The following is a 26,808-nucleotide window of genomic DNA, read 5'->3' on the forward strand; positions in this document are numbered from 1 at the left end:
ATTTAGAAATCTTTCAGTTATGTCTATTTATTTTACATAGCGTTTTTCAATCAAGCATCTGATAGAATCCTTGTAGTCCACACCATTAACGGTTGATTGCCTTTCTTTCCGCATGGTTAATCTGGACCTTACATGCTTAGTTCGGTTATCAAATACATACTATGAATGTGGAAGTTCTAATATCGTACTTGATAATATGAAAATCTAGTTTCTCCTTTGAAGATTGCACTGGATTTATGCAAACATTGTGCTCGAGCAGCTGGTGATGTTTAGTCTAGTTTCCCGGAGGTGTCTGTCTGCTTGACTGAATTTGCTATTTTAGTTAGAATTTACATTTCATGTCTCTCTCTCTCTTTATCCTTCCCTCCTTTTTCCCCTTTTTTTATTCAGAAAATCTGCAGTCTTATTAAAACAGTAGCAAACTAACCGAAATCATCCGATAGAAAGATCATAAAAGTTCCAGGAAACTTATCTATAAATTGCCAGTTCAACGTAAGTCCCCCTTGTGTTTCCAGCATAAACACATCAAGCCACTGAAAAATCCCGCAGTCAAGACCTGACAAAAGAAACCTTGAGGTAGTCTCCTTTGATCAAACTTAGAAAACAACATTAGAGACTTCCTTATCTCAAGAGAGAGTAGGATAATCAATTGGCTATTCTATTATGCGTTGGCCGTATGGAGTTTGCAGCAACGCGATTTCAGACACATCAACAACTTGAAATAAGTCTTAGTTAGTTATTGAAGTCTCAGTTAGTTATTGAATGAGTCTTGGTGGTTGAGAGAATCTCTCAAGTTAGTTAGGATCCTCCCACCTTTTTCTCAAGGCTCCTGTTCTATAAATACTGGAGGAGTCTATTGTAATCTTTATCTTTTGGAAGCAAGCAAAAACTCTGCCAAATTTACAGCAAGAAGTCTTTGAGCTTATGTATGTGAATTGAAAGTTTTGAAGAATAATAAAGAAGGGTTACTCAAGTTTTGAGTCTTCGAGCTACATGTTTGAGTTTGAATATTTTTATTTCTTCCATGCAAAGTGTTTCTAAAGGAGCTTAATCTAATCTGATTTGAAATCTTTGAGTTGCAAGTAGAGAAGATTAATTAAAATAGGAAAATCTCTAGAAGGAGCAGCAAGTCTTTGAGCTTGCGTCTATTCTTGAGGAAAAATTATTGTTTGATAAGAAATAGCAGCAAGTCTTTGAGCTTGCATTAGTTCTTATCTTTGTGTTGAAAGAATAGATTATTCCAGTCTTTGAGCTGTTGTCTTTTATTCGTTGTAAAATTTAGTATAGCAAAGGGTAGATAGGACTTCCAATAGTCAAGTATTTGAGCCTGATATTGTTGTCATGTCCCAAAGGAAGTGACGGGAGTCTTTGAGCTTTCAGGTAACTTCATTTCCTTTCTCTCGTTTTCATTTGAAGTTGTTACCATTATTATACATTTTCTTGCTATCACTTTTCTAAGGAGAGAAAAGTATATAGGCTTCCTTGAAGAAAGAAGGAAGACTGCTGTCCCATCTTGTTTTTATTTCAGTTTTAGATAGATAGGGGGAGTCTTCCCTTAATTAGGAGAGTTTCATACTCACACACTGTGGTTGAAGCCACAATTTTGTTTGCTTTCACGAGTGTACAAAATTTTCAACCAACATGTATTTTGATGTTACTCTTTAAGATTTTTGTTTTGAAACAGTAATGATCAAGATTGTTAGCTTTAGTAACCGTTTCTTGGAAACGAAAAAGATAGGAGGGTAATAGCTATAAATAGGTAGATTAGTTAATTTCCAAAGATCTTTTGGGCAAACTTTGTTTTTCTCTTTAGAACAAAAAACTTTTATGCATGTGGTTATCTGCTATTTTGATATAGAAGTACTACTAGTGCCTTTCATATATTCGTAATCTTTGAATGATGATGTGTGGATGCTTTTCTATTCTTTGAAATGGATGTCAGTTGGTGAATTTATATTGAAACGGTGGATGATTTGAATTTTCAGTTGCTATGGAATATTATCTGCGAATGCTGTTTCATAGTAGCTTTATTTGGAAATCTGAAAAATCTAAAAAATACTTGTTAGTATTGTGAAAGCATTTACAAAGCTTTTTGGTTAAAAGCTCTTTCCTTATTTGTTTTCTGGTAAAAAGCATATGAGTTGTTTGTTCATTCATTGAAAATCATTACAAGGTAGCTGCCACCTTGTAAAATAAGTAGAGAATCAGTCAGTTAATAATTTGTTAGACTGGTTCAACTGTGGTTACATTTGTCATCTCCGCGAGCATGAGAATATAGAGTTACGTGAAAAATCTGTTAACCAACAAGGCCAAACATGCATTTTCAGTCAAGCAAGAGCAATCTGGTTTCAAAAATCTACTTTGGAGCAACAACACATATGATTCATTTCAAGAGGAAGGTGAATTTGTTCATCTTTGTCAAGGAGCAATGCATCAAGCTATGGTACAATTGTTCGAGCTTCTATTGGTTGTGGCTGCTCATGAACATGCAAGATACTGCAAGCTGTTGAAGAAAGGCAATTATTTTGTTGAGCCAGTGAAAGGCTTCACTTGAAAGGTTTTCATTGTGCCTAGTTAGGATAGGTAGGTTTCCATTTTCAATAAGTGCAGTTGCACAAGTTAGCGTCTTGTTTTAAGTAGTTTCTTTGCGTCAATCATATCATCCTTCTTGTCATCTATGTCTTTATTACTTGACTCTATAATCCAATAGATACTAAGCCACTTAGACTTTTGGATTCTACTCCATTCAATCGTTCCAACAATCAAAGGAAGTTTCCCAATCAAAGCCAGCTATTGTCCTCATTTTTGGAATTTCAAAAGTGTGGCAACCCTTACAAATGTTTGCTTAAAATGTGTCATTTTTGTCTCCAAGGCACGTTTTACGAGCTATAAAACTCACGTTTGTTAGTGTCAAATCATCAAGGGTTGTCTTTGCCATCATTGTCCAAGTTTTGGTGAGTTTTGGCCTTCATTTTCCTAGCTTTCTGTGCAATTTCGGGTTTCAGAGAAGTCACTGCAAGTTAAAGATTTTAGTCTAGGGCAAGCTTTTCGAGGCAAAATTTTTGCTCCTTTCTAAACTGGACTAATCTTCGGTTCATCCTTGATCCACGTTTCAAATTTCATCGCTTTCTGAGTTCATTTACATGGTCTTTTCTTCAAAATCGGGTTTTTTCCTCTAGACTTCAAGTGTGAAATTTTCCTTCTTTTGCAAGTAAACAGATCATTTTGTTTTTAAGTTGTACGGGTTTTTTCAAGCAATTACAAGTGAAAGTTTATAAAACATGTGTAACTTGTAATTTGTTTTTTCTTTTCCATTTTCCCCTTGTGTCTTTTAAGTTGTTTTGTAGGAACTTTTTGGTCAAACTACAAGTAAATTTAAAAATACAAGTTTATGAGAACTTGTAAGTTCTTTAAAAAGTTCCTACTTTCTTTTGTTTTTTAACTTGTAATAGGGAGTTTAAAACCCGATTTCAAGTGTTTAAGTGCTTTTTAGTATTTTATTTGTTTTTGCTTCTCTAAAACCCAATTTTAGAAGATTGAAGGAAAAGTGAGCTTATTAAAACTTGTAACAGGGTTTTTATAACCCGATTGCTTCTTTGGCTCCAAGTTTTTGTGCCCATTACTTGTGGTCGGATTTGAGAAACCCGACCATAATTTTTTTCCCCAAGAAGCAGCGAACTTGTGGTGCTTTGCAACTTGAATCCAATTCTCATGGGAGTGGCACCATGAATGTATGGCGACGTGGGGGTCTTTTGCTTCCATTTTTGCTTCTTTAAGCTCCATGTTTCTTGGCATTTGACCACGTATTCCGCCTTTGTGTGATGTGTTTTGCATCCAACCTTTAATGTGAAGTGTTTGGTGCCAAATGGGTTTCTTCTTCCAAGCCATTTTTTTTTTGCTTTGGGTTGACTTCAAAACCGTTGTACTTATTGCAAGAACTATCAAGGTGGTGGCTCTTTCATCTATTTACAGAGCATTTCGGGTCATCCCAAGTTCATTTGTTTTTGTTCGAGGCATTTCATCCAGCAAGGTTTCTAAGAGATCTTCCAAAATTGATTCGTTCTTTGAATGCAATTTGTAAATTTGTATGATTTTCCCCTCTTGCAAATTTTTCCTATTTACTTGTATTCAAGATTTTGAAACCCGATTACAAGTAACAATGATAACATTGATCTACCCCTTGGTAAAAGGAGTTAATATTTTTTTTACAAATTTACAATTTTGAGTGTTCAACTCAGTCTACTTGTGATCGGAATTTTAAAATCCGAACGCAGTTATGTTTTCGCAAAAGTTTTTCCCTTCATTGCACTTGCAATCAGCCTTCCAGAACCCGAAATTGGTCCAAAATGCACTCAAAAACACTTGAAAATGAGTCTTAAAGGTCCAATTACAAGTGAAAACTTGTAGTTACCCATTACACAAATGAAGTTGCATGTTTGTTCTCCACAATTGCAAGTTGATGCTCTTGTTTTTCCACACATGTAATGCAGTCCTCAAAACCCGAAATTCACTTGTGAGCCCATTTTTGCATCAATTTACCCCTTCTCTTGTCAATCTTGTTTGCACACATGATCTATCAAACCAACAAATCAAGGCATGGGCATTGTTTTATAACAATATCATCTTGAATAAGGTGTTATGGGTTCATCATCAGTGAACAAAAGAAGAGATACAACAGCAATTCATGGATGCAAATTATAGAATGCTTTCAAGACAGAGATGGTCATAACATGAAAAGAGGAAGGCAGCTCTTTCCCTCTTGAAGAAATGGTACTACTCCAAGCATGTGAAAGGTTGAAGTTCGCTGGTTAAAGATACAAAGACTATCAAGGGTGCAAGTTTTTGTTCCAGTTCAAGATGTCATTTAATTAGAGTCGTGTCTTCAGACACATAGAATAGTTTCGATTGTGTATTTGTAATTTTGTTTTGACAAGTTACATGTAAAAGCAAGTTTTGTAATTGCAAGTGTTGCTTTCACTTGCACTTTTGTAAAATGTAATTACATGTAAGACAGCTACAAGTTGAGTTAAATTAGGACCGTAGTTCGAATAAGTCATGGTGGTTGAGAAAATTTCTCGAGTTAGTTAGGATCCTCCCACCATTTTTCTCCAGGGTCCTCTCCTATAAATACTTGATGGGGTCTATTGTAATATATATCTTTTTGGCAATGCAACAAAACTCTGCTAGTTTGTATGTACACTCTAAGACTTTGAGCTTAGTTGTAAATCAAATTGCAATCAATTAAAAGAGGCAAATTGCTTTCAAACTTTGTGTTGATTCAAGGTGTTATATGACGCATTTTCTGGAGATTGATTGTAAGTTTTGAGGTGTTATACAAGAAGAATTCAAGCTCAATCTTGCAGAATTTGAGCTGCTTATTGTGTTTAGAGTTTTAGATTGGTTTTAAGATTTGAAACTGCAGACTTTGAGTTGCTTGTCACGTCTGAAACTATTGTAGGACGCTCAAGCAAAAGGGGTAACCTGCAAGCTTTGTGTTGCTTTTATTTTCTATGTTTGTGCATAAGAGGTTCATCATGTAGTTAGACTTTGAGCTGCTACAAACTTTGCTTAGTTACCAGAAAATCATCTAAAAAGGTTGATGGGAGCGTAGATAGTTGATGACTTTGATCTTTCTTTCTGCTTTCCCATCCCAGAGAAGCAACGGAGGACTTTGTGCCTTTATGGAAACTTTGCTTCTTTATTTAGTTTACTTCATTAATCATTTGTGCTTTCAACTGTGATTCTTTTCTAAAAGAAGAGAAAAGAATAAGTGTCTTTTTCTGAAAAAAGAGAGCAAGACAGAGTTACACCCAGATTTAGAATAGATTTAGAGTTAGAGTTTATTTTTGAATTGTTGAATTAGAAAGCAAAGGGGGAGCCTTCCCTAAATTAGGAGAGTTTTACACTCTCACACTATGGCTGAAACCACAATTTTGCACATCTTCCCAAGTGTACAAAATTTTCAACCAACAAATCATTAATTGTTTATTAATTTGCAATGTTGAACGGTTTTAAATATTTAATGAATGACTAGTGGTCTGAAAATCTGAAGTATTCCTCTAAAGATTAAATCTATTTTGTTGTAGTTGTGATATAGTCTGGTGAAACAAAATTTGATTACCATTTTGGATCTTATCTATTTCTATCAACAAATTTTCATTTAGGTCTTAGTTTAGCTTTATAATCCCTACTCTGTTGAATTTTATGTTGGAACGAATTTAAGTTGGTTGAAATGCATCAATTCTTATTGCTAAATCTGATGTTACTGAGATTTTAGATACTAGGATTTTCTTAGAAATCTTGCAGGAACATAACTCTAGCTTGCTATATGTAAGGCCCCTTATGGTACCAGCAAAATCACATACATTCAATGAGTTATCCGAAACACATTCAAGACCTGACTACCAAAACCATGGGGTGATACTATTTGAGTCATCAAATAAGATTTCCTTTCAAGAGAGAATAGGATACCCAATGTATTTCATTCTGTGTTAGAGAGTGCAAATCCAAAGCAAGTTGGAACCAGTATAAGCTTTCAAGTATTAAATCTGAGATATGTCAAATCTCTCTATATATTTTGAAAAGTGCAAAAAAAATTTAAAATCTAAAACATACAAAATTTATTTAGAGTTAAAATGGATGAGCAGCAGTTTCATATTCTTGTTGTGAAGCTAGTCTTCAAGTTAATATCCCTCAGCTTCATGAGGCTTTGAATAAACAATTGTATCCTAGAATTTGTTTCATTTTGTATCAACCGGAAGGTGTAGAATTCAGGACACTGCTGGCCATGAGGAGCTAAATTGTTTGACCTTTTTAACATTTTACTTTTTATTTATTTACTACCATACTGGTTGGCCCAAGACTAGAAGCCAGATTTAGATTTTAAATATATTATATCATTTTCTTTTTTTTTATTACATTAAATAATTGGAGTGTTTAAAACTTTAAAAACACCTTTTACGAGTTGTTGGACCAACCTAGCTAAGAAGAGGATATAACATTATTTTTATTTATCTTTCCATCCAAACATTAAAAAATGCTTTAAATTACATCCAAAGACCCTTTTGAAATGCATTTCGAATAAAATGTTAAAACTACTAAGCAAACATTACATAGGGCCTATTATGAACTATTTTAGACCTGAATAGAGGACATGATGGAATTAAGTAATGGCCCTTAGCAGTTCTAGAGTTTCTTCATCATCAATTTGTAGGCTTCAGGTGTATTTAGGATGTACCTCTAGCTAGATGTCTCATATATGTTCAGTTGAATAATAAGAGAATGAGTATATGGGTACTAATATTCTAAATAAGTTTCAGGGTGAGTTATGACCAGAGATGAAATCCCTAACTTTAAGTTGTTTCCTCGTAATCTTAAATGGCAATGCTCTATATGCTAATACTTTGGAAGATCCTAGATTGATCACATGCAAAGGACCTAGGCTAGGCTATAATTTGAATGTCAGTTCAATTGTTTCTTCTATTATGGTTTGACCTATTTTTAGCGTATACATTGGTGATACTCTTATAAAGCTTAGGGTGCATTCACTTGGTGGTTTTTCTGTACTTAACAATAGTGTAATCAAACATTTTCAGAGTTGCATGACTGAGTATACTGGAAACCATTGTAGAAGGCTCCTATTACACCATAAAACTCCTAATGGCCAGAATTGCAAGATTTCTCTACTCACCACTAATAAGAGTCAGAAATATCTATATGGTGCCAAATGGATCTATAAAGCAGATAGCCCACTTAAAAAGTAAAAGAAAAAGCAAAAACATCTGAAAGGAGAAACATTTTAAAATTATAAACCTGAAGTACTTAGGACTCGAGGCCTTCCTTTTGATCAAATTGGTAGCATTTGATGTTTTGTGCAGATATATAGATCCTCTGGATTTTCTATTTAATCAGATGTGTTAAATGCAGCTTATCTAATGAAGATGTGTAGATGATTCAAATCAACTGTCTCTTAGCTATAGCAATTTCTTAAAAAAGGGGGAAAATATAGAGATTCATTTGTAGACCTTGCAGAGAAAAATATGCAAGCATGGATGCTTCCTTCAATTTGATAATAATCCTATAATTTAAAAGATTGATCATTTTTTAGGCTACTAAATTCATCACATCCAGCACCTCCACTGATGATAATTTGAGAAAAAACAAGGATAATAACAAGTAGCAACTGTGCAAAATTCATAGCTTGCATAAGTCTGGTCCTAGGGCATATTTCACAGAGGTCTTCATATCATTGTACTCACTATAAAACATATTATTATAACACAAACTCAATGTCATAGAAATCAACATACATATTCCCATTATTTCTGACCACTGACAAGAAGAAAAGAATGTCAGCTTGTATTTCTATGTTGCCAATAAACACCAACCTACCCAAATACCACTCTTCCTAGACTCAACAAGTAATGAATGTCTTTTATTCACATAGTGTTTTTGTTTCAAAAATTTAAATAAAGAAACAGGAGTGGCAAATGCTACCTCTTTTGCAACAATATGAGCTATGTCCGGAAGACGCCCATCAAAGTACACAATTCTCGCTCCTGTCAAAACAGATGATAAGCTTTCTGCAGAAAGATCTTCTGGAATCATAGGCGGACTTCCAGGTGAATGAATACAGGTACGTGTCTTCCTATTATTAGAAGAAGATACACCTCCTAATTAGACAATCCAGGGATATTGATTTCCTACATAAACAATTTAGAAAGGAATTTGAAAATCACTATCTAACAAGCATATTTATGTGTCCACCAATGTCATTATCAAATTTTATTTGTTTCTCAATATTAATTAGCAAATAAATTACATTATGAAAGTTCAAAGTGAAAACAGATATAAATATACCCGTATTGTGTGTGTGTCTATGTGATTGCATGTGCATCACGTGCATGCACGTGTGCCTATGTATATGTGTGCCTATGCATGTGTGTGCATAACTGTGCATGTGTGTGATTGCATGTCTGTCCATTGTGTTGTAACCGCACACAAATTCATGTATCACAAGGCACCTCCCTCTTAAACGTCTTCAAACACATACAATCACAGTACGCATTCCATTCTTCTTGACCCATCTCACAAACTATCACTATGGTTTCAGGTTATTACTCAGTTATACAACAAAGCCTTATCAGATCACTGTCAAGATCACACTCTTATTATTTGACACATTTGGCAACCGACATCTACAAGCTTTATCTTGTGATTGTATCTCTCCTTTCAGTTACTCTTTCTTGCTGCCCTAGTACTATCAGGTATTAGGGTTCAGTCAATTAGCTGCCCATCATCCTCTGACCTGCTAATTAGCACCTTCCAACCGAACAACCTTTGAATTTCAAGATTTGGTCAAGAGCATACATTGTGTGTTAATTTTGGATAAGGAATTCTATAAAGTTGTATCCTCTAATCCTACTATTTTAACTTCATATTTGAAAAATGGAAATATTCAGATGGTTATTTTTTAAGGTTGTATTAGGGTTGTTGATATTTATTGCATAGTGTATGTTTTTGCTTTCATCATTGCAAACAGAATTGGTACCATACATTTGCTTGGTTTTGACCCTACATTATGCAAACCATAGCAACAAAAATCACTTGGGGAAAAAATAACCAAACCAAAAGTATAAGATTTTTGAAAAAAATATCGTGCAACATCAGACTTTTTTAAAAAACATAAAAAATTGTAGAAAAAGAGACAAAAACTACTCTTTTTTTTTTAATTTTAGGGCATTTCCATATCACAGATATATAGATTGCAAATAAAATAGAGTTTAACCCATGAATTGTAGAAAATATATTTTTGTTGTTTATATTCATAGAGGTGATTACATTGCATTTCACAAAGCACACTTCATAGTGCATAAATAATAACTAGATGGTGACAATTAACAATAATTTGAACCACATTTTCCGGCCCTACATCTTTGACCACTAGGTTAAACATCTCAAACAATGTAGCTGCAGATTTGATTGTATCCGATGCATCCACAGAATTCTGAAATAGTGTCTATATCACAAAAGACAAGGAAGTTGATGAGGGTTCGGTTCCTTCTATTTGTCCAACTTTCTAACATAATGGTGCAACCAATCTTTACTCACTCTAATCAATGTATAGTAACAGCATCATTAACATCTTGTACTGCATCATTGAACATACCAACCCTCACTATCTCGTAAGATGGGGCTTTGAACACAAGACCCACAGTTGCAATAGCGTTCACCATACCTTGCCAATATGCTGACCTAGCAACATGGAATGACAAGCTAGAGAAGTACCAGAAATTTGCAATTGCCTTCTTTGTTTATTCATAGACATTCTTCATCTATCCTATACTCTCCAAAGAGGTTTGTGATCCTCCAAGTGTACTACGAGGTACGAAGAAAGAATTAATGTTTCCTCCACCTATGATTGGATCACTGGTTTAGGTGTTGACCCAGATTCTTTGAAATACTATTGTGCACCACCTTGCTCATTTAAATGATTGCTCCTTACATCTAAAGAATTAGAAGCTATTTCTATCCCAGTTCTTGCCTTTTGCCTTACCCTCAAAAATTGCTAGAATAGCTTGTTTTGACTGAAATGTGACATTTGCAAGGCATTCTTTGCAACTTGTGCTGTCATGACCTACCTCCTTCACCAAATGCCATTTGAAACGATAAATACCACCAATGATATCATTCAAACACCAGTTACATTTAACCTTACTTGCATCGGAACTTGATATGCAACGTGTCCACGGAAAGTCCTTTTGACGTGGCATTATGATCGAATCTGCATTAGCATTTAAGTCAGCCTTTCATGACCTTTTCCAAAAAATCTTTAGTCTAGTTTGACATCAGAAGCCACGAGGAAGTTTGAAGGCATGAATAATTTTGGGGGAAAATTTGCAAATTTCATTTTAATTATCTTCTACATGCTGTTTTGTTGCTTTGAGACAACCTATGGATTTCAATTGTAACTAATTCAGAGCATATAGACACACATAAACATTAATAATTAACAATTGTGAGCTTCTAGGAAGTGGTAGGACGGTATGTATTGGCAATTATTATTCCCTATGAATTCTATTATAGTCTGAGACTACAGCCATAAATACAATTTGGAGACCACTCTAATTGCCTTGAATTTTATTGCTGATCTAAGATACTAATACTAGAAGTATTGTTCACGGTTTTTTAGGGGTCGGGTATTTTAAAACATTCAAGTGGCATGAATATGGAATGCAAATTTCCTTCTCAACACTTTACATGCATCAATGAAGTGGACCATAAGGCAGAAATTAAAACAATGTTTTCAAAGTGGGTGGTGTAGGTTAGAGCTTTTGAAAAAATGAACAATTGATACAGCCAAAAAAAACACCAAAAATTGCCAGATAATGAGATCAATTGTGATTGCAGATCATGATTTCATCACTATTTCTCTGGTCAAAACTGTTCACCATTTGCTCAACAAAAAATTCACAAATTTTCAATTTCAAAAATCATTTTCCTATGCAATTTCTAATTTATCACAATTTGTTGATTACTTTTGTCACTATGGTTAAAACCATTTTAGCTTATATGCTAATCATGCCTACTACAGAAAATGTAGAGGTGCAAGTTTCAAATCTTACAACAAAACTTAACATCATCATGCAGGAGATACACTGGAGATTATACTTCAATTAAAAAATTATTAACTATCAATTGCAAAATACCCAACATACTCCACTAACAATAATAATATATTTACTACTCCAAAAGAAGTACCCAAATCTGAGAATGCATAAATAACTTCCCATGTTTTAACTGTCCACGTTTGAATAGTGTATTCTAACAGATCAAAAGAAGGTGACATAACAATGTAAACTACGATTGATTGAATTTTAAAATGTAATAAAGAAAGCTTGGATCCAAAAACCTTGACCAACAACTATCCAATAAGAAATAGACCTGTTTGTGATAAAATTATTAATCAATAATGTAAATATCAAACACAAAGTAGGGTTCAATATGGTTGAAGAGACATCCAATTTAGTTGGATGTGCTGATAAAGACAAGGAAGGCATACCTAATAATCCCAAGATTGATAATGCTTTGTCTTCAAAGTGCGGGATTCTTAAAATACGTACAATTCATCATTCATAGTAATCCTTCTAGACTCTCATAGAAATGCATCGGGAGGATCTTCAACATGGCGACAAATGTCGTCATTAACTTCAAGAAGAACCTAGACACATTTTATTTCATGACATCCATAGGCAAAGTGCAAGGATTCCCACCATTTTGAGTCTACTTCATTTTCAATGTGCTGGTCACTTAGAGCAATTTGAATACCAGAACCATTAACCTGAAAAATGTTTGGATCACCGATCATGTACATGTGTTCCTACAAAATCCAACAATAGGAGGTAATTAGATGTCTTTCCCATGGCAAATAAACAATATCTGTCCTTTCATCATGAAAATTGAGAATCAAATCAGCAACTCCTGTCATTCTATCAGCTGATGCATCTAAGGAACCTCCAAATTTCATGACGCAATGCATATGTTCCTCCTCATATTTCTTTCCACTCACTGTCTTGTCAACTACCACTATGCTTTGGCTTTCACAATTTCAAACGAATGCCAATCCTTAATGAAACTCTGATGTCGTTACACCCTATATTTTGGACTAGCTTCAAAAATTCATGAAACTCGTCGGCATAAAATGGAGGTCTGAAAACCCTAACCACAAGCAAAAATTCATGAAATCTATCAAACCCTAGAAACAGTCTCAATTTTCTAAAAATTTGAATCCATTGCACTTATGCCCTAGTCGTCGTGAGTTGTATAAATAAAAAGATCACTAGAGAAATTGTTTAAAATCCATCAGATCTCTTCTAGTTGCTAAGAAAAAATCACAGCATATAAACCAATCGTCACTTCTTTTTATTCCTTCCCACAAGTCACAACTTTTGCCCACAGTTTCCTTAGTCTAATGGCAACTTGAAAAAAAGAATGAACTTGTAAAATCAAATTTTTCACCAATAACAACCGACACGATTAGAAAAACGTTGTGATTTCCACAAATAAAGAAACTCACAATTCTTTATGAAAATGGCACCTGCAATTTTCCTTGACTAGTTTTTTCATAGAAGAAGAAATGTCTATGATTCACCAACAAACCCTACACATTTCCTCTTCTCATGAACCCGTGCTATAATACCATGTTGCAAAAATTAATAGAATGCAATATTTCAATATTCTATTAATTAATAGGATACGATTACAAAGAGGCTCATCTCCTTATATAGACATTGTAGATAAAAACATCCAAAAATAATAAACATTACAACTCACTTAAAGCTTAAAAGCAAATCTTAAAAAAGCGAAAAGAAAATGCTTGGCACTAAGGTGGCTTTATTAAAACTGTAAACCTTATCTTTTAATAATTCAATATTATTCCAATAGCTTTGTAGTCATCCCACTAGTTAATTAGAGCTAGGCTAGTAAACCTAAGAACCTACAGTATGACTCAAGGGGGATGTTGGAAAATGAACCACAAACAAACCGTAGACAAATCGATCACCAAGTGAGCCAACAGCTATGTGGTAGAGTTCCCCAAAAGCATATGGGTGGTCCTAAGTTTGAGCCCTAGTTGATACATGGAAAAGTTTAACAGTAAATCATCCCACTACATAATTAGAATAAAACTATTTATCCCACATGTAGGTTAAGCAATAGTGGTAGGTAGTTGAGTATTATATAATTTAGCCAAGCAAATCATATGGGCATGTGAAGAATATTGTACATGTTTGGATCTCATAATGAGATATAGTGTGAAGTGGCTTCCTTCCAATAAGGGGCATTGTATGGTGCTGCCACCTCAAGTGTTTGATCTATATTCTAAACACAATAAAGCATTTCTATTATTGACTTGTGAGCTCTCTCTATTGTTTGAAGCATTTACCTTATTTTCATGCAAGTTCAAAACACAAATTCTAGAAAACTCAATCCATAGCCTGGATGATGCATTATAATTGACATCATGGGCTGATTTGTTATCCTTAATATCCATCCATCACAAGGTACTCCTTCAGCAGGTCAGTGAAACCTTGGTTTAATCGTTTGCTTTCTTTTTAGACGTTTTTTAGGCTTTTTAGCATTGTGTCATCGTTCAAGATTTCGCAATATACAAGAAATTATGTTTCAAGTGCAAGGAGCAATGCGATCCTAAACATAAGTGCCCTTTAAAAAGGAAAGCAAATAAGGGGGAGTACTATTGAGCAGATGAAACTAAATTGGAAAATTCAAATCAGCAAACTGAAACAAGCGAAAGTGAAGCAGAAAGTGCATCCGAGGACTCAGGGAAGGAAAAGGAAGATGATAGACCCATTGCAAAGATCTCTAGCATTCAGCAAGAGGGTTATTTTAGGATTTGGAGAATTCTTGGTGGCCAGCATGTAATCACTTTGTTGGATACTATTATGACCTTTTCACACATTACCCCATTACAAATGGGGGCCCCCTCTTTTTTCCGATAGTTTAAGGTCTCAGGCAATCTAGCAGCAATCAGGTCTCTTTTGAAGCTAGATTCAAGTCCTTGTAGCCCTCATTACTTGAGGAATAGAAGTCAAGATGATCATTAAGTGATGCCTCGTAGGGTGGCCTTCTGGTCAGGTCAGGGTATGAGTCTCAAGTGTGATGAGCAATCAAGCAAGCAAGTAGACTTCTTCAAAATAGAGCATGGAGTTGAGGAACGATCAAGAAGTGATAATCAAATGAATAAGATGAAGTGCTTGATGAAGATCAATAAAGGTCTAGGTGATGTTGAAAGGAAAGAAAACATCGAGTCAACCCTATGAGTGAGTCATTCTACACCTAAAGAAAGCGTTGAGGTGATCAACTTAGGTAAGTAGCGAAGTGGTCAACTCAAAGTGCAAGTCATGAATTCTTCCTTCACTTGCTCAAATCCCCGACCTAGGTAGCATTTTCCCTTCACCTACTTAAATGCCAGACCTAGGTCATGAAATAATGATTTTGTCCCTCACTTACTAAGATCCACGACTTCTAGAGGCTCAAAGATTGAAGAACTTGGAAGCAATCATGAGTAATGCTATCTCAATGCCTTTTTGAGTGATGATGAAGTTGCCTTGATGAATTGGATGAAGACATTTTAATGTTGAAAGTGATGACGACGGTTAACCCATGACAAGACCATTTCGTTGACTTGCTAAAATCCATGCCTCAAGCATGAAGGTAGCAAGAAAAGTCCATGAAGTGAAGAAGGATAACACATTCAATCCTTGCTTGCGGGTAGAGATTAACATCATATTGAGGGTGAAGTAATTGGCTTAAGCGTTGGAGTTCATGAAATTGAATCAAGGTGATGTTGTCACAAAAGTTTGCACCCTTGTTGAACGCTAATGCTCAACAACCTTGTTAAACATGGAAACGACCTCCAAGTGTGGGACATTGCACATGTGAGGTTGAATCTCATGTTTTACAAGGATGTTGAGCATTAGCGTTCAACAAGGGTGCAAAATTTTGTGACAACAATTTCTGGCATGCCTGGTGGGACTTAAGTGATATGACCGTCTGAGGAGGAAAAGAACAAGGCCGAAAAAAGACTAGGGCAACAAGCCTAAGAGGTTTAGAGTTTTACGCCTTGGGGAATTATGCAGGGTTTAGCCATTATTGATTCCTGAGAGAGAAGATTGAGGAGAACTATCAAGGAATATTTGTTGAAGTGGAAGGATCTACCAGTGGAGCATGCGACATGGGAGAGTGAGCAGATTATGAAGCACCCGAAGTTGAGGTTGCTTGAGGGCAAGCAATCTCAGGAAAGACGGATTGTAATGTCCCCTTCTTAAGCGCAAATGTCTCTAGTGGGATTAGCCTATCATTAGGGTTCTCGTAGGCTAATACAGTGGATAAAAAGCCCATTCAGGGAATCGGATGACTTTGGGGAAACTTGTGAAGAGTTTCAAGAGCTTAGAGCCAATTTTATATTTTTAGGAAGGGCTTCTATTTTTTAGGAGACTGACAATCAACCTGATGACCTCCCGGAGCTTGTGGAGCCTTGCAAGGGGCTTTGTGAGCCTATTTTGATGTTTTGTGTCAAACTCCTATTTTTTAAAAGGTTTCCAATTTTTTAGGGGAAGACTAGGAGTTGGCTTGCAAATTATACACATCACCCAGGGACCAGATGCATCATCAATTCTCAACTAAGAGTGGTCTAAAAGTGTTTTCTTTGATATTTTAATTTGAATAAAATAAAGACTAATATTTAATAAATTAAAAGTGGCCCCACCATGGCACGCCTCCCTAGTAAGGGGAAGTTGTTTTTAAAAGCGAGGAAGTGAAATAAAATGTTACAAGGGGCTCATGATGAAAGTTTGCCTAAGTTGAGAGAGCGAGATGAAATAAAAGAAAGAATATTCCAAAAAAAAGGTTCCGAATGCCATCACAAAGGGGTTTGATTAGGGTTGAGGCCAATAAAGTAACATTTGGAGCCTCCATTTTGGCACTCCTGAAATCATTTTTTATAGGTGTTGATGTGTGTTTTATGCACATAACATTTCAAAATAAAATACCAAAGTAATTTACCCTCTCTTGAACAAAATCACCTCAAATGCTAAATTGTTGTGTTCACTTGGGGACTTAGACAAATGTTAGGATTATCTTCTTGGATCATGAAATATGTCGAATAGGTGTGCTAACAACTTAGGATTTAGCAATGTAGTTTTGGACTTAGTTCTTACTAAATAATGGGCAAAAGGAATAGGGTTCAGGAAATCTATTCTAAGCCTAGTAATGTAGGAAATGATTAAAAAATTTAGTGGAATCAAACTAGGCAAGGTCTCACAAACAGGTATTGACACAAGCTTAGTGCAATCGTCTAAGGTATACTCAAGGATTTTCAGACTATCACCATCAAACGTTGACATAATCCAAGTTGATGCTTGTCAAGGGACGCATAATAGTTGAAGTTAAGCTTACTCAAATTTCAAGTCGACCACACAACGTGCACTTACCAACGGCGAGAGGCTAGTGATATGGATTAAGGATTCCACACAAATATATTCAACAAATCTTTCACTCAATCTAATAAACATGAAAATAAATTATAATCTAACTTGGAGGAATTGAGAACCATGAATGCAAAGACAACATTTGAAGAGCAAAATCACCAACAATTGAACAATGATTTAGATTCAAATACCTGCAGCATATACCAACAATTCTACAAAACCTCTCTCTTACAAATGAGAGACAAGGAGGTATATATAGTGTCTCTTACAAAATGAATGGCCAAGATTAAAACTAAATCAAGGGCCAAGATTATGACAACAAAACCCTAGAATTGCCCTAATTAGAGTTTACATCAACAATGGTGCCACCAACATATGGCCCAATAAAAAGATACCTAGTCATCAAATAGGGAATCTTCTAGAAGATTTCTCCCTGCATCTCTCTATCTCCTAGCATACTCCAAGAATCTAGCCAATACAGAATCTAACTCCTCCATGGAAATGCTAGGCAAGGTATCCTGTTGCAAATCAATCACGTCTAGTGAATCCGAGCAAGCGTCCAAAGTGTTCTCCCAATCTGGCATGAGCTTCTGCGAACTATGAACATGAATCAACAAAGAGACCAAATCATCTATCTGACTCTTCTTCAAAGAGTCCAACTGACAAAAATACATAAGTTTCATCTTGTCTCTTAATTCACCGAAGTGTAAACCACCTAGCATCACTAACATCAACACCCAATAATTCCTCAATTAAGGCAAGGACCTTCATTTGAATGTCCTAAATCAATCCTTCCATCTCTGTATAACTCAACTAGGCATTCTCATAAGTTGATTTCTTCACGGCCAATGAACAATACCAGCCATGGAAATCGTACTTGTCTCCACTATGCACAATGTTCTCAATGATCAACATGGACTTAGGAATCTTCTTCAAAGCTCTGAGGCATGGAATAGTCTTCTCCTGGATAGGCCGTAATTCTTCCCAAACTCCCTCCAAATACTAGATTCTAAACATTAGCCCTATTGTCCTATCATATGCCTGGACAAACTGAGTAAGGAAATCATCTGCCTGTTTTCTTGCACTCTCAATCCACTCCTCAACCTCCAAGAGTGTATCTCTCGCTACCTCATAGTGTGAATGTAGTCCATGATCAACGGCAATAGGGAAAATAAAGGCGGGATTCTCACACCTTATCCCCGCAATATACTCTCTAAGTCTGATATTCTCTTCTTTGTACTTCTCCTTCTCTTCAATTTCTCTATCTAACCTTGCGCTGATTGCCTTAAGGTTATCAGCAACCTCTTGAAACTCTTGCTCTCTTGTAGTATGGCCAAGGACAACTGAAGTAATCTGGAAATCCGTAGGAGTAGCAATGTCTGTCGTCGCACCTCCAATAGGAACAGCCACTTGCGCAATCCACATTCCTGTCTCATCTCTAGCTATGTGCGACAAACTCTCAGCTCTATTGGGTTCTTTCTCTTTATTGTTCCTAGCTAGGTAGTGATCAATGTTATCAATAGGTTGTACCTCTATCATTTTCTTATTTTTTCCATACTTTTCATCAACCAATCAAGGATAGCGGCCACCTCCATACCATCATCAAGACACATATATCGATCAAGTCCTCTCAATGCCGAGATAACATCATCATCATCATCATCATCATCAGGGTTACTCCTAGTCAAATCATATATCTCATTTCCCAAGCTAACCTCCAAAAGCAGAGTAGGGGATCCCAGTTGATCATCATTCTCATTTGGTGGAGCAGATGTCGTTGTGGCATGTAACTCCTGAATATTCTCTGGTAGTATCACTGTGTTGGAACATTGCTGGGTTTCCATATTCTGTTCTGTTATTTCAATTTCCTTAATTGATGAGACACTGAGAGCTGGTAAAGGAATGACAGGTGAATGAAAGATAATCTTTTGTTTCTTCTTCCTAACCTCCTCAATCTTTTTCCCTATGGCCTTGACTCCTCCTGGCGTGTTTTTACTTCTCTTGGGAGCTTGATTCTCTTCATCTTGAGAATCCTAACATCACTGATACTCCTCTGATCATCTTCGGAAGTAGATTCTTCCAGCTTCATCTTTTCATAAGTGAAGGAAACACCCATATCAACTAACTTATTCATCTAAATATCTACCCATGTACAGGAAAAACTCAAGACCTCTCTCGTCAATACATTCAGATCAATCTCTTCTGATTCTAGCCAATTAGGCAATAAGATTGCATTCTTCATTTCATTTTCATAATATGGATGCGTATGATCACTATCATCTAACACCTGATAAGGAATGAGGAAAAGTCCACACTTCCTCATGAAATCCACTGACATTTTGGACCACATTCGTCTCTTCACTGCCTTTTCATCCATTACGTTAGCCCAGTAATCTTCTATGTCTACCTTGTGGATAAATTTTTCTCCCCTGATCCTTCCAAGTTTCTGGATCAAATCTTTCTCTTTTCTTGAAGGTTGTAAATCGATAGAATGCAAGCTCCTCACTCGCAGTGTTGGAGGCTAATGCAAACTGGCAAACCTCCAACGTCTTCCCAACTGAAATAGGGAATGTCATACTTGTCCTATGCTTCTCTCTCTGAATGGAATCAAACTCTAGAAGATGTCTCACCACTTCCAACAAGACCATTCTGTCGGAAGGATACTGTTATCACAAAATCTTGCACCCTTGCTAAGCTATCAACTTAGCAACCTTGTGAAACATGGAAACAACCTATAGTGTGGGACCTTGCGTGAGGCATTGAATCTCCAGAGAAGGCTATCTTCCTTCTTCAATTAGGTGCAGGTGTTGAGCCAACTCAACACTTCAAAACTAAATCCTAAGCCTATCCTAACAATTTGCAGAGGTAAAGGGGAAGAGAGAATGCTTGAAATAGAAGGAGGTGATGCACCAAGAAAAGATTGTTCCTCTCCCTACTCGAAATCACACAAAAAATCAACTGAAATACCCAGGAGATGCACAAACTTCAGTTGTATGAGTGACCCCAATGCATGTATAAAGGTTAGATTTCACTGAATGCCAAGAGGGGAGAAGGTTTCCCACAAGTCGCACTCAGAAAAAAATTTAAGACAGCATATATGAGAGAAGAACCACAAAACATACACCTATGATGAAGGTAAGTAAACATACACAGCATACATAAGTTAAAAGCAAGTAAGAATGGTGATTTCAATTAATTATAAGGCCAATGGCCAAACTTACAGTGGCACAAATGCAAGATAAATACAAGAGAAGTGGGAGAGCATGGAATAGCTCAAGCCAGTAGGGAGAGAACCCTTTACAATGAGGCTTAACAACCTTTATATAGAAAAAATGGTTACAAAGGTGGTCATGACCCTTGCATGTCAGTCTAGAAGTGTAGGGAAGTGCATGCACTTGACTTGTACATGCAAGCAACCTAGCCATACCACCAAAAGGCAATCCTAAGAAGATGGATTGACTAACCTTCCAAAGTCAGACATGACATAAGATACCAAGCATGGCCCCATACCTCCCTTGATGGAAATCCTGCCAAAAACACTTAATGCACCCTTGTGGCTCCACAAAAAAAAGTGCACAAGTCACCAAAACTGTCGGAGCATTAAAAGCCTTGAGTGTTGATCACGACATCCGTAAGTGTCGCCATTCAAAAGGAAACACAGAGACTTTGGAAGCTCGGACTCCCGAAGTGAGGAAGACAAGGGAAGGAGCAAGGAACTTCAGAACCTCAGCATTCCGGAGTTCCGGAGAACTTCAAAAGGCTAAGTAAAGAACTTTGGAACCTCGGGGTTCCAGAGTTCCGGGATAGAGAGAGGAAGAGAATAAAAGGAACTTCGGAACCTGGGGGTTCCGGAGTTCCGGAGAGAAGAAGGGGAGGGAACTTCGGAACCTCAGGGTTCCAGAGTTCCGAGGAATTGCGCAAAGGAACTTCGGAGGTTCCGAAGTTCCGGGATAGAGAGGGAAAGGGCTAAATAGAGAAGGGGAACTTTGGAACCTCGGGGTTCCGAAGCTCCAGGCAAGGATAGAAGAAAGGCTACGGAGAGGAAAGGAACTTCAGAACCTCAGGGTTCTGGAGTTCCGATTTCCGGGGAAAGGAGAAGCTTTAAGAGAAGAGGCGAAGGAAAGGAAGGCTAGGAACTTCAGAACCTCGGGATTCTGGAGTTCCGAGGGGGAAAGAGAGAAAGGCTAAGGAGAGGAGGGGCTAAGCTAGGGAACGAAGGGAACTTCGGAACCTCGAGGTTCCTGGGTTCCGAAGCAGGAAGAAGGAAGGAGACCAGGGGAAAGACCCTCGGAACCTCGAGGTTCTGGAGTTCCGAGAAAAGGAGAAAGAGAGGGCCTAGGAACTTCTGACCAGGTAACACTCCAAACCTTATGATTGCACTTCCTTGATCAACTGGGGTAGCGTTGGTCCATGGAACATATCTCTGATCGGTTCTCACTGATGGACCAAGGGTGTCATAAAATGACAACATTTTGGCGATTTCTGCAGGATGTTATCAATACCCTCTTCAAAAGCAGGGCTTGAGATAAATCCCATTCACTGGGATAGGAAGAACTTCGCCATCAAGCTTGGAGAGATGGAATGCATTGGCCTCCTTGCAACTAGTGACGACATATGGGCCACTCCAGATAGCATCAAACTTGGAGTGTCGCCCAGCCTTGGCTCTGTCTACATCCCACTTGAGAACTAGGTCTCCTTCTCTGAAGACCCTATTAGTCGCCTTTTTGTCAAAAACCCTTTTGACCTGCTCTTGATGAGTCTCAAGTGTATGCATAGCCTTGCTTCTAACCTCCTCCAGCTCCATCAGCTCTGCTAGCCTTACTATCATGGCATCATTTTCTATCAATTCCAGCTGATGTGCTAGTTCAAGAGAGGGTAACTCTAGGGAAGTTGGGAATCTTGCTTCCTTCCCATATACTACCATGAAAGGGGAGTTACCAATTGCCCTCTTGGGTGTGATCCTGTTAGCCCATAAGCCTGTCTTCAACTTAGTATGCCATGCCCTTTGATTGTCTTCAATTGTCCTTTTAACTATCCTGATGAGGTTCTTGTTGGAAGATTCAGCTAAGCCATTACCCTGAGGGTAATAGTTGGATGATGTCTTCAAGTATACACCATGCTTAACTGCCCAAGAACTGATTTGGGTTCCAACAAATGCCCTGGCATTGTCTGATATGATGGTGGAGGGGATACCGAATCTTGTCACAATTCCTTCAAGGAATTCCAACACTGAGGCCTCAATGGCATCCCTCAATGCAACTGCCTTTGTCCACCTAGTGAAGTAATCTGTTGCGGCCAAGATCCACTTATGGCTAGCACTAGAAGGTGGATTCATCATGCCAATGAAGTCTAAACCCCATTGTGCGAACGGTTGATCTGCTTGGATGGGGTGAAGAGGTAGGGTAGCTAGTCTTTGCTTCCCAGAGAATAGAGCACATTTCTTGCAATTCTTCACCCATCTATCTGAGTCACTGAATAAGGATGGCCAGTAATAACCAGCCCTCATTATTTTGATAGCCGCAGTCCTTGCAAAGAAGTGGTCCCCTGAAGAGCCATCATGAAATTCCTCTAACAGTTTGCTGACTTGGTTTTGCTCGATGCATCTTAGTAAGACTTCATTGGAGTCTTTTCAGAAAAGAATGCCATTCACTAAGACATAGGGAATGGATTGCAACCTGAAATGCCTTCTTTTGGTCCTGTCCAGACCTTGGGGGTATCTACCTTCCATCAAGAAGGTGGTCATGTCACTTACCCAACTGAGATGCGTGTTGTTGCTAGTTGGTTGATTCTCTTGTAACACAAGGGCAACCTCTGAAGTAGTCTCAGAAGATGAGACAAGTTCACATAGAACCCTGCCTATTACAAGCTTGGTGATCTTGATGTTGATGTCATATTCCATGACCTTGGTTATCTACCCAACCCTCTTCTCACTGATATCCTTCTTTAGAAGGAAATCTTTGACACTTGCGTGCGGAACTAAGAGTTGGATCCTGTTGTTAGACAACATGTGTCTGAACTTTTTTAATGCCCTTACAACAGTTAGGACATGCTTTTCTACATAGCTATACCTAAGCTCATAGTCCTTTAGCCCCTCACTATAAAAGGCAATAGGTTGCTCCAAATTGTCGTCGTTCAACTGTGTTAGGACAGCTGAGATACTGGATTCTCCTCCGAAGGTATAGAGGATAAAATCCCTTTCATAATTAGGATTGACAAGGGTAGGGGCCTGAGCAATTGCTTGTTTGATCTCTTCGAAACCGGCCCTTCCCTCCTTGGTCCAGCTAAAAGCCAAGTTTTTCTTCAACATGGAAATGAGTTTACCATGGTGGCAAGGTTGGGAATGAACCTCCTCACAAAGTTGATCCTACCAAGGAAACTTTGCAATCCTTTCTTGTGACTAGGGAGTGGAAGAGAAAGAATAGCCTCCACTCGCTTTGGATCAATGGTCAAACCCTCCTTGGATACGATGTGTCCTAACAATCTTCCGCCTCAGTAGCAAATACACACTTGCTAGGGTTCAAGGACACACCATACTCCTTGCATTTCATGAACACCTGCCTCAGTAGCAAGATGGTCAGCTGCATGCTTCGAATAAACCGTTATGTCATCAATGTATACAAGCACAAACTTTGCTAATACCCCCTTGAAAGCCATGTCCATTGCTCTTTGGAACGTGGCACCTGCATTGTTTAGCCCAAAGGGCATTTTACAATAAGCATAGGTACCCCACTTAGTAGTAAATGCAATCTTGTATTGGTCTGATTCTTGGACCAAGATCTGATTGTAGCCTGAATACCCATCCAAGAATGAAAATCTTTCCGAGCCACTAACCCTTTGGAGAATCTGCTCCATAGAGGTAAGGGGATAGTGATCCTTGAGGGAGGCTCTATTGAGATTCCTAAAGTCTGCACATAGTCTGATTTCCCCATTCTTCTTTCTTACAGATACAAGGTTGGCCACCCATGAAGAATGCTTGATGGGGAAGATGATATTGGCTTCTATGAGCTTGGTCAACTCCTTCCTCATTAGTGGCTCAATCTTGGGGTTTATTGGCCTTTGTTTTTGTCTTACTGGCTTTGCATCTGGTTTTAGCTCTATGGTATGCTTGGCTAAGCTAGAGTCAAAACCCTTCAAGTCTTCATAGGTCCAAGCAACTATGTCATCATACTTTTGACAAAGCTCAACAAAGGCCTCTTGCTCGGTTGAGGAACACACCTTGTCCAAGTTCAAGGACCTACCCTCAGCAACAACAACTGGCTTGTAATCACGCCTCTTTGCAGCGAGGTTCATTTTCTTCTTCAACTGATCATCCGAGTTGAAAATAACTTCCAAGGTAATTAGACCTTTAGGCAACTTGTTGGAGTTGAGCTGCATGATTTGATCTCCATACTGGTCTTGCAGCTTAGACTGATTTTTAGCAGAAAATTCTGCTTCATTTTGCAAGAAATTGACGAACTGCTGATTGCTTTCGAATACTTGCCAATTTACTTGATTGTCCGGGACAGCAAGCCTCACAACAAGCATGATGTGTTGCTCCTTCTCACTTGCAACATGTGCTTGTATGTCGAACTGAGCACCAGCCGCTGCAAGCCTATCAGCATGCTTGTTCTAATCCCTAGGAATGCTCTAAATATTGAAGGCTTCAAATCCTTCAATCAAATCTCAAACCCTGTGTTTGTATGATTTGAGTAGGTTGTTCTTTGCTATACTTTGGGCTCGGATGTGGTTAACAACTAACTATCTCCAAATAGTTGCAAAAATCTGATCTTTCTGCTTTGTGCAAGTTGGAGACCTTGGATCAAGGCTTCATACTCAGCGACATTGTTGGTGCAACCAAATTGAAGCCTAAAGGAGAAGAAATATTTCTCCCGCTCAGGAGAAACAAGCATTACCCCGGCACCTGCACCATTCTTGTTTCTTGAACTATCAAAAAACATGTTCCATAACTCCTCTGAATCTCCTTGTGTCTTGATGAGGTTAGGGATAGGAGTATCCTCTTCATGGATACAATAAGTGCCAAGCCCAGTCTCTTAAGTCTCGGCTAATGGATCAAACTGAAAAGCATTGGCCCATTTGTCCAACAAGCAATCAAGGACCTCCTACAAAAGAGTAGCAGGCTCACGGGCAGTGCACTCCTCCCCCTCTTCATGCAAAGTGCAATTCATGTTTATAGGGCTAGAGGTGTAGGGCTCAATGTAGTTTTGGGCAATGGGCTTTGCCCTGATGGTGACCTTGGTACCATACCTTGTTCGAAATAGCATATGGGACCAATCAAAAGATAGGTACCCACCTATCTTGGCTGTGAAGTCTCTAGACAAGCAGATGGCAAAGAAGGCAGGGAGGTCGATAATTGATGTCTTGCAAGACAATGCAACCAGGGCATGCATGCAAGGTTAACTTCAAATATTTTACCACCCCTACTGTCTTAATAGAAGTGCCTTCTAACTGGAACACCCCTTTGGTCACAGGTTCGTATTCTATGCCAAGAAGGTCAGCTACCTTCTTAGGCATGACCAAGCTACTAGCTCCTCAATCTATCATGCAGTTGTGAACCAAGTTATCTCCTATGATCAAAGAGAGATAGAAAGGAGGAGGCTTGTTGATCTTGCTTGAATCTTCCTCCTCCTTGGGTTGCACCAAACTGGTGGAGACTGTCTTTCTGTTGACTGTTGTCTCATCACCTGATTGATTAACATCCTTAAGTGCCCCCTTAAGTAAATCCCTTTGAGATGGGATTGAAAGGGCCTCCCACATAGTGACATTAACGTTGGCCCTCTTCATCTGATCAACTATGTTGAAAGGGACATCCAGCTGACTTTAGAGGCCCCTTTGAGGCTACAAGATCTGCCTCTGCTCTTTCGACGACTTGGGCCTCCTCCTGCCCCTTGTTCCCTTGCATGGTACTCTGGCTTGTATCATGGACAGCTACATTGGGCGTGGGAGCTTGGACTGATGTTGAAGGTGAGGCAGCCTCCATGGCTCTCTTCTTTGACCTTGTATATTGCAGCATGGACTCACCATTTATTTGGTTCAAACAACAAAATTTCGCCTCTGCCAATTGACAAAGGTAAAATCCCCTTGTAAGTGAGCCTAGGGGTCAACACTAGGCTTCTTTGGGTCATATTGTTGGCCAAAAGTGGTCGGCTCATCTTGCACCACTAAGGTTAGGACAAACCCTCCATTTTGGCATACACCTTGATTGTGTGGCTGATTGCATGGTTGACAGCAATCTTGCTCTTCGGTGAGGTTATTTTGCATTGGAACTATCACCATTGAGTTGCTTGCGGTTGTGGGGTTCACACTATTCAAAGGCCTGGCATTGCTCCATTGGTTTTGCCCTTGAAAGGGTGGCATGTTTTGCTGATAATTCTGATCTTGTGCTTGGTAAGGTTTGCTATACTGAGTTTGCTGCCTCTTTAGTGCCACCAATTCATTGCCAAAGTTTTGCAGTAGAGCATTGACCTCGTGGAGCTCATTGGAGGATGTAGAGGGTGTGGATGATTGTCCTGCGGGAGCCATGGGAATAGGAGCCAAGGTGGGTTGTTGAGTATGAGCTTCTGGGAAGAGAGGCATTGGACGCCTTGGAGCTATCTTCCCAGCCTGAATCAAACAATTTTCTGCTCTTATGGCTATGTCATATGCACCCGGTAGAGAGGCTCCACCCATTCATTGGATCATGACAGCTATATCGATGTTGAGAGATCTAAGATAATATAAGAAGGCATGATTTGGAGATGGCTTCACTAGAGCGGGAATTCTATTCCATGTCTTATGAAATCTGAAATTGAAATCTCCCATGAAC

General features: G+C 38.2%; 1 protein-coding gene across 9 annotated transcripts in view; it reads right to left on the reverse strand.

Moving 5' to 3' along the window:
• Window positions 1-26,808, reverse strand: part of LOC131057390 (uncharacterized) — a 208,873-nt gene that overhangs the window by 67,083 nt on the left and 114,982 nt on the right. For all 9 annotated transcript variants that reach the window (XM_059221075.1, XM_057991557.2, XM_059221072.1 and 6 more), the window contains exon 7: window positions 8,497-8,647. In XM_059221075.1, coding sequence (XP_059077058.1) covers window positions 8,497-8,647 — 151 coding nt within the window. The remainder of the gene's footprint in view (window positions 1-8,496; window positions 8,648-26,808) is intronic.

The sequence above is a fragment of the Cryptomeria japonica genome, chromosome 5 (assembly GCF_030272615.1).
Source record: "Cryptomeria japonica chromosome 5, Sugi_1.0, whole genome shotgun sequence".
Classification (NCBI taxonomy): domain Eukaryota; kingdom Viridiplantae; phylum Streptophyta; class Pinopsida; order Cupressales; family Cupressaceae; genus Cryptomeria; species Cryptomeria japonica.